The following is a 13,679-nucleotide window of genomic DNA, read 5'->3' as shown; positions in this document are numbered from 1 at the left end:
AAGAAAGCACGGATTAGAGATGCTAGTGGATGGGGGAAGAAAAGTCCAGGCAAGTGGTAAAAAAAAGGCAATGGAGAAACCTCTTAGTCTTTTTTAAACTGCATGGAAATCGCTGTCAAAAGATTCTATGCGTCCTGGTAAGGAGTGATGCACAAAGCTGATAGCTGCTGGCTCTGCACCCTCTGTCCAGGCCTGGCATCACTGCTGCTCCCCAGGGCAGCCTCACTGGCCCTCAAGCATTTTCCAAGCTAAATGCCCACATGGAAATTCAAGGTGTCCCAGTGACTTTCCTGTTTATGAATGGAAAGCTGTATGTGGTAAGACAACCTGCAGGAATGGGCTAGTGTCACTGGAAAGAGCAACTTGGGTTGGGATTGTTTTTTCCTTCAATTGATTGTGACTGGCCCGGATTTTGAGATTGCAGCAAGGAAAGGCTTTGCACAAGAATGTTGCTTGGAAGGGGAATTTGAACATGGGAAATCAAGGATTTTATGCATGTGCTTGTGAAATATCCCACTTCAAGGATTGATGGACTTCAAGCAGTGCTGATAAAAGTTGGCATAGAGTGCATGTATACAGATTTGGATATCTTGAGCCTCCCTGTGAATTCTGATTGAGTAGAAGCAGATGTGTTTGGTCCATCCAGTGCAGGGTAAGTAAATCACTGCTTAATTTATCTGTCCTTCGGTGTGTGTGTGTGTGAGGCAGAGCAGAGATGCTGTCAGCAATCAGAGCAAACATGCCTTCAGTTTTTCCATATTAGAACAGAAATACTGGTGAACTTACCAGTGCTTTGGCAGAACCTACCAATGGTTAGAACCGTTGGAGGCATGGACCATTCCATCTCTTTTCCTAGCAAGAAATCTTATATACCAATGACCTTAGAGCTAACTTCAGGCCTGGAGAAGAAAGGGACCATTTTCCTGGGACGTGGCTCCTCCTGTAGTGTGAGGCTTTTTCTGATTGCTGTAAATTTACTGTTCATTACAAATACAGGGTGGTGAATTAGGCTTATTGGTTTTCATTCTTCTGGAGTGTTATGTGGCAATCAAATGACAGCACAGGGAGACTAATCCTGCATGTTTATGGGTCTTTGTACAACACAGGGTCTCAAAGGTGGCCATTAATTGAGTTTATGCTTGCTCAGAGGTTCTTTGGTCTGACTAACATACTAAGGGATAGAAGAACATTCCATCTTTCACCTGAGAGGAGAGCCAAAGAGTTTAAAATAAATATCTCTGCATTATAGCTGGATAGAGTGAGGCTGTGTTGCCTCCTCGCCTTGAGCCACTCAGTGTTCACAGGAAGGGCAAACAAAAAACAAAATCTCTCCCAAGCACCATTTATTGCTTTTGAAGCAGGTGGGCAGCAGGAGAGCTTGGGCTGATGCGGCTTCTGCTTTGCTGGACGTTGCTTTGGTTCTGCTGCTGCTCATCCTTCTGCTTCCCACATGTCCATCAAGGCTGGAAGTGCCACACGTCGTCCAGCTAATCTCCCACTGGGCCTTCCTCCAAATTTCCTTGGTCTCATTAGCACCAATTTGAGTTAAGATGTAGTGAGACTCCTGAGTCATCTCCTTAGGCAGGCAGCGATTTATTTCAGTCTGTGTGCTACGCTCCTGGGGAGTGGGTGTCTCTCTTCCGCTTTTGGATCCTGCCCTGACTCTTTATATAGATTCCAGGCTTGAATCGGCAGTAAAACCAACCCCAAAATTGGCTCCTTCGCTTGGGAGACTTGCTGCCAGTCCCATCTCCGCTGGCTGATGGGACGTGGCTGTGTGGAGCAGGGATAAGGGTTTGCAAGGGATGTCTGTCTGCCTTGGGGTTATGAATCTGCTAGGACATACTGCCAGAAAAGGCCTTGTTGACTGTCCAGGAGAAGTCTTTGCTCTACAGTGGCTCATGATCAAGAAGGGAAATTTTTTTTTGTGAAGACACCATGGTAGTAGCATCCCCAAGAAGCCCTGGTGCATCTCTTCAAGTTGTCTTTTTGGTTGGTGGGACTTCTCTTCAGGAGAGATGAGGCATCAAGGTGTAGACCAGAAGTGCCATGGGCAAATGCAGGCAGGCTCCTCAGAGCTGTTTATAGCACAGGAGCCTCCTCCATGAGAGGAACTTCACTGCGTATTGGGCTCTTTTCCCTAGGTTGGCCCTTTTGAGACACATCCCACGTTTGCTTGGGGGCCCTGCAGAAAGCTGCCTTGCTCTGAGAGTTGAGGGGAACAGAGGGGTTGTCCTCATATAGCAGCTTGCTGGAGAGCTGTAAAGGAGCCATAATGTGACCACAAAGAGGTCAGGCTAATAAGTGTGCTTGTCCCAAAGCTCTCATCACACCCAGTTAAGCATCATCCTGGGCCACAGGGACAAGTCCTCATGTCATTATGTCTTAAAACAAAATTGCCAGTGCTTTACAAGGGTTCTGCCTCCAAAGCCTGAGGGATCTACGCATTTAATATGTATCCAGCCCTAAACAAATTTTGTTAATGTGACTGTGCGATTTGGTCATTGTGGCTAGTGGATGCACATCATCATGGTTGTCTTTTGTGACTGTTTCTATAGAGGAGGAAGACACTTTCCTGAGCTCTTTAAGTTGTCAGACACGACATGCAGTTGCAGTTTTGTGGTGAATTTTCCTTGTTTTTCATGTTTCTCCCTTTAGCAGCTAGATGGTTTTTAATGTTATTGTTTAGCATCTTCTCTCTTAACACGCCAGCTAATGAGGAGCGGGAAGAATTCCTACACTGACCTTTTGCTGCTGCTGTTTTTCTCTTCCGTAACAGACACCAGATATAATTTGAGCAGCCCCTCTGGACCCTGAGCCTGCGCTCCCTGTTGCAGCGAGCGCTTGCAGGGGCTGGGAGCACCTCAGGGTATCTCCATAGTGCGAAATGTGGAGCTGGGGCATCCTTAGGGAGCCATCTGCTTCAGATGTTGATATCTCAAAGCAGGTGACAAGAACCCCAACCTCAGGCTTCCATCGTGTAGGAATGGCTGAATTGAGGAGATCCACTAATAAACTGGGCCTGTTGTCTCAGGTTTAATTGTTTTCTTCCTGGGAGCTCTCAGCTGGTGGGAACTGGTGCATTGCTGTCACCTTTAATAGTTCGTGGCCCTTAGGATCCCCGGGCTTTGCTGCCAAAGCCTCCTCCTGTGCTTGCTCTAGGCATGTGTATCTCTAGTGCAGCCGTCGAGTTAAAGCAAGCCAGTGCAAATTTCCCTTGTGAGCACAGATGTCGCCTTCAGTTTGCTCTGCTTGTTCCTGTGCACACAAATCTTCCTTCTTTCCTTTGATATTTCACATTTAAAAAAAAAAAAAAAAAAAAAAAAACACTTATGAGAAATGTGAGTGCTGCCCTAAGCTCCACACACTGTGGATGTGGGAAGGAATAATGCTCCAGGGAGCATGTCCACCTCTGTCACTGCCTTGCAGGGACAGGAAGGTTGCTTTGGGCTTGGAGACCCTGGGGACCCCTTGAGCTAAGCAGGCCCTTGGGAGCCTTTGAGTTTGTGGGGAGTTAAAGGGCAGAGTTTTAAGGTGCTATGATAGGTTATTGTTCGGAATGAGTCTTGAGGGACGGCCAGACTGGAAAAACGCAGGGCAGAGACAGCCAAGCTCTGCACATCCTCCTGTGGATGTATGGGATGGCAGGAAGGGCCTGTGATCCTGGACGGACTCCTCTGCGGCCGGGCAGCGGGATGATGCTGTAACTCCTTCCTCCCTGGTTCTCTTCCACGCGATGCTCTTATCCCTGTCGGTGTCCCCAGCATGGATCATGAGTGTGGCTTCAAGCAAAGATGCAGGTAGGAAGGACAGTTGATATTTGTGGAGACTGGAGGTGACATAATTCCTGGACATCCCATGCAGGTAGATGGGTCACTACAGAGCTCTGGTCAGGAGCAAGGAGACAGATGAGCAGCAGCTACTCATCTATCAGTACTCATGTGCATAGTCCTCACTGAGGACTATGAGTGTTCTGAGTTATGTCTGGACTTAGCAGCTGAGTGTATGGCAGGGCAGAGTCCTCCCTATTTTCCGCTTTGGGACCTGTGCTATGGAGGAATTTTGGGATCCCAAGTGTGCTGCTGCTCCCCTCCTTTCTCCAGCAAGGGTGATGATCTCCCACACAGGCAAGGAGACTTCAGGATGTCCAACCAGGCGTGGCCAAGCTTTGGATTATTAAATACGATATATATATATATATTTTTTTTTACCTCCTAGAAGTGACCTGGACTGTGACTCTGCTACTTGTTGTTCTCTCCATTCAGAAATGGGTATTTCTGCTTTGGCTCCCAGGTGCATTACGGCTGTGCATGGCCTGTTTCCTAGTCTGCGGCATCCCCGAGCTGAGTAGAAGGAATAAACCATAGAAACTGGTCTAGGATCTGCAACCTGGAAATAGGCTCACACTTCTGCTGGGCCGGGTTCATCCTGGAGCCAGTGAAGGAGGCATCATCCCTTCTCCATGGATGGTGATGGCAGAGGCTGGTGACTTGGGCTGTGCCTAAGAAAAGGGGGTTAAAGCAGGTTTTTGCAAGCCTTTGCCTGCCATTTTAAAAGGGAAGGATGTTTCCTTGGCAACGAGATGGATGCTTCCCAGCAGAGCATATGGCTTCCATCTACTTTGATTCACCGGCATGTTGAAATGGCAGCTAGATGAGATCTGCTCAGCTCTCGTGTGCCTATGTCCTCTGTCCCTGTTGCCTTCAAGCATCAGAAGATGGTGTGCCCCTGTGGTCTGGTCCTGCTCCCTGATGGTCTCAAGATGGAGCTGGGACAGTTCTGGGCTAAGCTATTGCCTCCCTTGGGAATTGGGAGCCTGCACAGGGGTGTCATGGGAAAACATTGCTCAGAGCCAAGAAGTTGCAAGGACCACCTCTCCATGGAGCAAAACCTGCGAGTTCTCCTTGCTGCTGCTTGCCCAGCAGCTGCATCTGCCCCCCGTCATATGGGACCAAAATTGGCCAATGGGTCTAAAAACTAGGTGGGGACAGACAGAGACAGACAGACGGGGTGATCACAAGGGCCTTGTTGCCTTAGGAACAGGGCTAAAAATAGAGAGCTGCTTCCATGTGCTGTGGTGCTGGAGCTGGTGCCTGGTGGTGGGAGCTGGCAGATCCCAGCAGCACCTCATGCATGACCCAGGGTCGGGGCAAGCTCCAAATGCTGCCTGCAAGTCTCTGAGCAGGATTTGGGGATGGCCAGTGCTGTTTTCCATGTGCCATTGATGCTGCCTGGGTTTTGGGAGAGCTTAAGGAGATCCAAAGATAAGCTAACACCTCTCTGTGTCCCCTTGTGTAGGACGCTGCTCATCTGCTCTCACCCAGCCAGATGAAAGTAGTGCAGAAGAGCTCAGTTAAACGTCACTGGAGGTTCTTTGCTAAGGAAGAGAGGAGGATTATGGCCTGGAGGTCACCCTTGCAGAACAGAGCTTGTCCTGGGGAGTACCCCATGGTCCTGTGTTGGTGAACAGGGTGAAGGGAAGGTGGCCCTGCAGGTTGTAGCACTTGTGTTTTCTTCCCTATCCCCAACCCTTTACTGGATTGTCATCGGGGGCTCAAGTTTTTGTGCTTTGGCAGCAAGGGATGCTAAAGGAGGTCTGAGAGAAAGACCTTGTCCTTTGTGGGGAACAAACCTTAGGCTGGAGTCTCATAGTTGATTCTGGGGCAGATATTTGAAAAAAAATCAGCTATTCCTGTCTGTAGCAGGAACCAGTCCTGCATATTTGGTGACAATCTTCCTGTCTGCAATTAGACCAGTGCCTTTGGAGACCCTATTTTTATGTATTGCCTTTCCCTGGAGGAATGCTTAAGATAAGATGCAGCATTACGTTTTACAGGGAGATCTTGCTTTTAACCCAGTTTTAGAGGATAGTTAAGTCAGGTCAAGTGCCTTGTCCAAGTCTCTTAGAGAAGCTTGACCTCGGCAAGATGATGCTTATGCCTGAGCCGCATAGCACAGCTCACAGCTTCTTAAATTTATTCACTATTCCCTTAACCTTTCTGACCAAGTGTTGCAGAAAAAACAGGGCTTTGCTCTCAAGAAAGAGGAATAATTTCATCATCTTTGTATGAGGATGGTTTTATTAAGAAGGCTTGTTGTATTCCTGTACTCACTGCTCATATTTCTCAGAGGAGGCAGAGACTTTGGGGAATGCCCTGCAGCATCAAACATGGGCAGCGCTCGGATTTCAATCTGAATAATACCGGGATTGCATGAGACAGCAACTTTCCCTTACATTAAAATCAATGAATGGGCTCTGAGTAAATGCCTGCACAGACATTTTAAGAATTACTTAAATGTCCAATATTTTATACTCTTAATTTACCTGCTAATGCACCATAATTGCCCCGTGGCCTGTAGGCTTCTCTCCTATTTATTCCCTTGTGTGAATGTATTCTTCCCCACAAAGTTTTTAAAGGAAAATCTCGGCCCGGCCGTGCTGAATTGCAGCAGCAGCGCAGGCTCCGTTGGCAGGTGCGCTGCCTTGATTAATGCTTCGGGTTTTCCTCCAGACATCTGGCTCCTCGGAGGCTGCGTGCGGAGCGCCGAGCGCATACGGAGACGGGCATTACCGGTGATTCATGGTAGCTGAGGACAAAGAGGAACACTGGAGCTAGAACTTTGCATACATTGATTATTATTAATAAGGCTTTTATTCTGAGTTGAGTTGCCTTGAGTGAGTTAAATGATTAGAGCCAGGCAAGGCTTTCCGAAGGCTTTCCTTGAATTTAACCGCTTTGCTGGTTGTATGTGTTCAAATCTCCATTCTCCTGCCCCTCCAGCTTTTGTTTTTTGAGGCTTCAATCCAGGAAAGCTCTTAAGCTCACTATTGCTTGTAAGTGTGGAGAGACATAATACTTTGCTGGATAGGAGTCAGAATCTGTTGTGCAAAACTGTTTCTGCTCAAATTCCTGCAGATGGTTAATTCTGCTCAGGGCTCTGTCTTTGGGTGCTCTGGGTATGTGATGCCTTTTTTGCTCTGTTTCTGAGCTGGAAGCAGGAGAGAAAGGCCGAGGGAGTTTTCGTGGGTGGACACAGGAGGAGAAAACATGTGAGTCTATATCCTGCTGTTTTTCTAGCAGAGAAAAGCTTAAGGTGAGGAACTATGAATGCTCCTGGAAGCAGAACATGAACTTCACCTCTAAACTGTGCAAAGGAAAGTGAAGGGAGTGAGAATTCCTCGGGGTATAACCATGCAGGCATATTTCAATAGATGAGGGGGATGTACCACTGCTCAGAAATAGGACATTGTGCTTGGACATCACCATTCCTGCTTTGGTCATGTTTTCTGTGGACGACCCTAGAAAATCCAATCTGCTTCACAACACACTCATCGTTGCTGCAGGCAGCTATCGTGCAGCAAGGGGAGCAGGTTGGCTCTTAGTGTCCACACCCCGGTCACAGGGAGCACCCCTGAGCTTGCAGGTGGCTGTGATGGGATGAGGAGCAGGGCCAGCGTGGCCTTGCTCAGAAGAGCAAGCCCTCTCCTCTTCCTTCCCATCGCAAGTCCATGGAGCCTACGTGCTGTTTGGACTCCCCAGGCTGCTATGCTCCCTGCATTACTTTCTGCACCCCCTGAACTCCCTTGCTGTCCCCATTGAGACCTCCTGGGCCACTTGCTTTCAGCCTTAGTGATGCTTCATTGAACATCTTGTCCCACTGTCCTAAGTACAGTTCATGGTGCTGTGTGAGCAGAGCACTCCTTATTTAAGCTGCTCAGCTGCAGGATATGCAGCATGCCAGGAAGGCACAGGAATTATTAGTGTTGTCCCAGAGAGGTCTTGGCTAAGGATTTTTTTAAGCATTTAAAAGCACACAAAGCTCTTGCCTTGGAGCCAGCCTTTCTATTGCCCATAAGCAACAGTTTCAGTCCTCCTGGGTGCTTCTGGACAGCAGACATCCAAGGAGTGATGTCTCAGCTGGGGCTCCGCATCTTTTCCCAACGCTCAGCCAGGCTAAGGCAATGGGAATGTGCTGGGGGCACTTAACACTCTTCTAAATGAGACCTGAGCAGGAGCTGTTTGGAAAGGAGAGCATTTTATTAAAGCACAGGACTGAAAGCCAGGATTCCCAGCTCCTATATTCAGTTTTGCTAGTGAAAAAAGTTGCCCTGGGAGATGATTTTTGGCAAAGGTTGGGGAATGCGGAAATCCAAAATATTTATTTCTCATATTTAGCCTCCCAAATAGTTGAGTTGTGTATCATGCTGAGATTGTTTCCTTGAGTAAAGGTGATGGGTGCTCCTGATGAAGAAGAGGTGCAATACAGCCTGGTAAGATCTTGGCGTTATTGATGTTTCCTATTCTGGGATTTATTCTTAAGGTTCACCAGAGATTCAATTTTAACCATAAATATCCTGGTTCTGACTGAGTGCTAAAAGACACTTTACAACCTCTCTTCATCTTCAGTGTAGATGTCCTTTCACCTTGCTTTATTGTCAGCTCTGCATTTTCACAGTGTCTAATTTACACCACAATTTGAGACACTTGGAAGGCAGCGTTTTATAGAGACCACAGCAAATGGTGTGCTGGGCTTGCGGGTGGGTTGCCCGTAAGCATCTGGCTTTTATTTTAGAGGAACGATCAATGCCGTATTTATGTCCCCTAAAGTCATTTTTAAGTGTTTAAAGTGTTTTAAGTTGTTTTTTATGGTGTGGATTTCAAATGCCTGTAGTAAAATGTTCCTTCCCTTCCAGCTTTGCTCTTTCTAATTAAACGAAGCATTAATTCCCTTCCTGTTTCCAGTGAAATGTGACGAAGCTCGTAATGAGCGTAGTGGCTTGTGCTACTTCCTTCTGCCGTGTCCATCCTCATTATGTCCAGAAATGCAATTGCTAATTGTTCATTATCCCATTGGTGCTCTGTCAGAGGAAGCCCAGCATTTCTGCATGTTAACAGACATTATATGAAAATATTTCAGGAGTAAATTAAAGGGTTTTCTATTATTATTCGTATGTAAATGGGTGGATAGTTTCCAAGGGTGTTTCTTCTAGAAGGCAAATTGGATGTTAGCCTCCAAAGTGTTATAATAATTCTATCATACTTTACCAAAAACAAGACAAAAACCCAACCAAACTTTCCTATTGATGAGTCTTTTTGAGTAGTTATCTTTGAGGGGGAGTTGAGTAATTTTTTTTGCTTCTTTTCCTGACATGGAGCCCAGCAGGTTTAAATCTGGTTATGTCAGGTTTTGTGCCTGCATTTAGAAATCGTAATAAGAAGCTTGCACGAGTGACTTAAGTCATCACAACCTTTGCTTGCAAAGCCAGACTTTGGAGGACTTTGTGTTTATTAGTATTAGCAGTCAGATTTGCACAGCTGAGCCTTGCTGGAGCTAAACCGCCTAAGCGAGCGGCGCGGGGGGGTCTGGAGCAGCAGTAGATGCTCAGTGCCCTTTGCAGCCCTGCTCTGAGCTGGTCGTGGGCGAGAAGGAGCAGCATCGTGATGGGGCCTGCCGAGACCTCTGGCTCCTCTCCACGCTCATCTTGTGTGTGGGAGATGCTGATCCGTAGCCTCGTGTCTGACCCGAGGCTGGGGGGATGCTGGTGCCGTGTCCAGCCGTGCGTCGCAGCGCACCGTGCTCCTGTCTGCTCGGGGGAGGATATTGTCTTCTCTAAAGCTCTAAGCAGAATTGGCATCTTTAATGTAAAAATCATTAGAGGGGACATAATTAATGTTCCTCATTACACATTAACATTACCCAGAGTCAGGCTGTAGACATAATTTTCTTTAATTAGATATGTAGCTTTAAAAATTAGATTCCTCCCAACCTCTACACTATTTATCTGCCTGTTTCTCTTTCCCTAGCTATCTGTTACTGTCTGGAGCCCCTTCCTGCCCTGTCTGGGTGCATTAGGTGAAATCAAAGCAGATTCCACCTTCCTGCTCCCGCTACCCTGCTCTATGGGCGTGCAGGGTTGGACATGGCATCCCCAGGATGGACATGGCTCCTGCAGCTTCTTCCTTCCACCCACCTCAGTGGGAGCTGAGGTTCCTGCAAAGCTTTCCAGGGAAAGCACAGCTCCCAGTCCAGGGAATTCAGTTTTCTTGCAAAAGGTCTCATTTTCCTAGTCTCAGCAGGCTGAGGTGGAGCGCGGGGACGTTTCTGCTCTGCACAGGACTTGTCCCCAGAGTTCCTTCAGTTAATTGCCAGCTTCTATTCCCAGCTCCCTGGTTCACTTCCCAACAGTGGGGCTGGGAGCCTCTCCCACCCTTGAAAGCTCTGGGGTTGATGCTGGACCCACGAGTGCATCACACACTTGGCTTTCAGGACCTTTCCAAGCGTTTTACCTTCTGCTCCCAAGAACACAACCCATGTTCTGCTGCACTAATCAGATCATGTCAGCTTTTCTTCCTCCCCCCATCCTTTCCCAGTATCCAGTGGGTTTTTCCCCGCCCCTTCTTTCCTCTTTCATTGATTATTCATTTGTTTCTCACTCTGAAGTAGGACTTTGCAGTGAAATCTGGGCCGTGCCGCGAGCAGGGCGGGCTGACCCAGTTGCAGTTCCTCCCGATGGTGCTTCCCTCTGCAAGGGTTTGGAAGCAGTTTTGGGTCTGCAGGGGGAGGGAGAGAACCATCTGCCTGCAGGGATGGATGGAGCCCACCCCATTGCAGAGCAGTTTACGGGGCTTGTTTGGGGATGGGATTGCAAGGGATAATTTTTATTACTCTTCTGGGGTTGTCCCAAGTCACCAGAGAGCAAATTGGTGTTTAAGCAAGATGAACTTGCTTTGAAGTGAGCAAGGAGGGCTCTGTCTTTGTCTCATCTGTGCAGAACTTGGCTTCTTGCTGACAAGGCGCAGCCCGTGCTACGGTTGCCTTGCCGCCTGCCCTGCGGTTCGTATAAAATGCTGCAAATTCCTCTCCTTTTGCTCCTTACCGTGAGGTTAATGGTCATTGCAAAGCCACAAATGCCAGCCCAGGGTGTGAAACGCTGCTGTCTAAAGCTGAGGAGCAGCACCCGCCAGCTGAACCAGAACCTCATAAATATTCAGCCTGCAGGTTGTAGGAATGCTGGGCAGAGCCAGACGGCTGAATTATTTAGTGCTTTTAAAGAATGCAGCTTTTAGTTTCTCCCTGCGCAGGCCTACTTTATTGTATCAGTAAATCGATCTTTAGTGAATTAATTTCCCTCCTTTTGCTTGAGCGAGTGGTGGTCAGCGCCGGCGGGCGGAAACCGCCTCTGTGCACGGATGCCAGGACATCTCCGGAGCAGGGGCTCGGGCATCCCACGTCAGCCCAGAGACAAGCTCCTGTCATTCACTTTGTGGCTCTTGATGTGTGTTGGTGCATAAAGTGGTTGTGGAAAGCACAGGGTTGTGGAAAGAATGGGCAGTTTCAATGCGAAATGGCTGGGCTTTCCTGTAAATCTGTGACTGATGGTGGCCCAGAGTTGCAGAGCGCGGTTTGAGACCATCCCGTTGGGCTCAGCATGTGTTGATACGTGCTTTGGGCTCTAAGACCCACTATTTATATGTATGTACATATTAAACAGCATATATATATTATACAGCTTCAGCTGGGCAGTATGAGTAGTTAAATGCACATTATTCAAGATCCAGCTTTATTTAGTCCCTCTGGTGTGCAATCCATACTGGGAAAGTGCCTGGCCGAATTAGAGGTCCCAGGAGGAGCGGAGGGCAGCAGGACCTGGACCCCTATTGTAGGGGGTTTGGGGGAATCTCCTCTGTTTTTGTGGCAAACACGAGTGACATTGAGCAAGGTGACACTGCAGGGGGATTTCCCAGGTCCCCTCCTGGCAAAGTGTCCCCATGGCAGCAGCAGAACCAAGCGGTCCTGCTCCTGCGCATCCTCTGGGGATGAGGAGATGCGAGCAGAGGCGGCAGCGCTGGATGGCTGCCAAGGCAGCGTTCCTGCTCTCTGTATCCGAGCTGCTCACCTGTTATGGTGTTAATAAAACCCGAGTGTTTCCCTGCTCGCCTGCTTGCTCGTTGGAAGCAGATTGCAGGGAGAGCTGGCAGATCCTCAGTTATCACAGTTGCCTGCTGGAAAGGGGGAGTGGGTTGGTATGGGCAAGGCTGGGAGCAGTCCTGCAGATCCACTCACAGTTAGTAAAATTGGAGACCTTATTTTCCCTTTTTACACACAAGTTGTTCCTGAAGATTAAAAAATCACATGCAAAATGTTGCAGACTTTGACATAGCCTTTTCTTCTTTTTCTCTTTTTCCTTTTTGTATGTGTGTGATGTATAGTTTTCTACTAGTTTTCTCCTGCCTGGTGCTGTCAGTCTTCTCAACCATTGATGAGTACCAGAACAGCTCTGAAGGGGCCCTTTACATTCTGGTAAGTTGGGATTTGCAAATGAAACCATCAGTGTGACATGAAAAGAAAGTCGGAAGCAATCACACAAAAAGCTGAGGTGGGGCAAGAATTTAAACATGCAAGGGCTCATGGGGAGCCACAGCTAAAGAATAGGAAAAATGGAAAAAAAAAGCAAGGATTTTTTATCAGGGCATACAGGAATAACTGAAGCACTTTTTTAAAGGATTCCTTAAACTCTCTTCTTGGTGCCTTCCTTGTTTTTTTTTAATTCCACTTAACTCTGTGCTGCTACAGCTACAGGAGCAAGAAAGATCCAAACTGCGAAGCAGTTTGATGTCCATTTAGCAGTTCCCAGCATTTCAAGCTGCCAACGTGCCGCAGTGGAAGCAGCCGCCGTCGTTGCCTCCTCTCCCACACGACACGTTCTTGCAACTATTTGATCTGACACAAAGCTGAGGAGTTTTATTCCTGAAATAGCCCGGCATCCCTCGCGCCGGCGGTTCCGCTCCTGCTGTGCGAGAGCCTGCAGAGCAAATCCACACGCAGTCGCTGTGCGGGGCTTCCCAAATCCCCATTTTCTTTGGTTCTTTCTTTCTCTCCCTGCTGTCCCTATCTTCCACAAGTGTCAGAAGACCCTGCAGCCTAATTAGGGTCTCATTAGGATAGAAAAGGTTGGGAAAGGTGGGGGGAAAAAAAAGCTTTGATGCTGGGAGCTTTTCCAAGGAGCTCAAACTTTTGCATTGAAGCCCGTTCTGCATGGGGCGTCTTGCTGGACTCACCGCCACCTCCCATCTGCAGGAGATCGTCACCATCGTGGTGTTCGGCGTGGAGTATTTCGTGCGCATCTGGGCAGCCGGCTGCTGCTGCCGGTACCGCGGCTGGAGGGGGAGGCTGAAATTCGCCCGCAAGCCCTTCTGCGTCATCGGTGAGTCCGGCATCGCCGCGGGCACGGAGAACCCGCAGGAGCGGCGGGATGGGGATGCTCGCCCATCGCGTGGCCTCGCGGCGTCTCTGCTCGCTTTCCCTGGTGTTAATGAGGTGCCTCAGGAGGGATCCGGGAGGTTTAATTACTTCTTGTTTGCAAAGTGCTTTGTGCTCTGTTGCTGCAAGGGGCCCCTGGGCAGAGCAGCTCGTTTTAGTGGGGCAGGGCTGGACGGTGGCTGTGCTGCTCCATGTGCAGCTGCCTTCAGATGGCCAGGGAGTGGGAATGGATGCATGCAGATTTTCAGCTTATTCCACAGAAAACCACTCCTATCAAATTTGCATAGAAAATCAGGACAGAGCAGGGTTTTAAAGATCCTCAGATCCAGGATATGTAGAAAAAGACCTTTCTTGGCCTATTTCTTGGACTTTCTCTGTCCATGAGCATCCTGTGATTACTCTAGCTTTTCGTTTCT

General features: G+C 48.4%; 1 protein-coding gene across 6 annotated transcripts in view; it reads left to right on the top strand.

The window, feature by feature from the left end:
* Window positions 1–13,679, top strand: part of KCNQ2 (potassium voltage-gated channel subfamily Q member 2) — a 58,534-nt gene that overhangs the window by 8,001 nt on the left and 36,854 nt on the right. For all 6 annotated transcript variants that reach the window (XM_088529280.1, XM_088529268.1, XM_088529259.1 and 3 more), the window contains exons 2-3: window positions 12,213–12,303; window positions 13,081–13,207. In XM_088529280.1, the coding sequence (XP_088385406.1) occupies window positions 12,213–12,303; window positions 13,081–13,207 (218 nt within the window). The remainder of the gene's footprint in view (window positions 1–12,212; window positions 12,304–13,080; window positions 13,208–13,679) is intronic.

This window comes from Tinamus guttatus, unplaced genomic scaffold (assembly GCF_059628265.1).
Source record: "Tinamus guttatus ecotype Peru unplaced genomic scaffold, ASM5962826v1 Tinamus_guttatus_pri_ptg000027l, whole genome shotgun sequence".
Lineage (NCBI taxonomy): Eukaryota > Metazoa > Chordata > Aves > Tinamiformes > Tinamidae > Tinamus > Tinamus guttatus.
The sequence above is the reverse complement of the archived record's forward strand: the minus strand, read 5'-3'. Positions and strand labels throughout refer to the sequence as shown.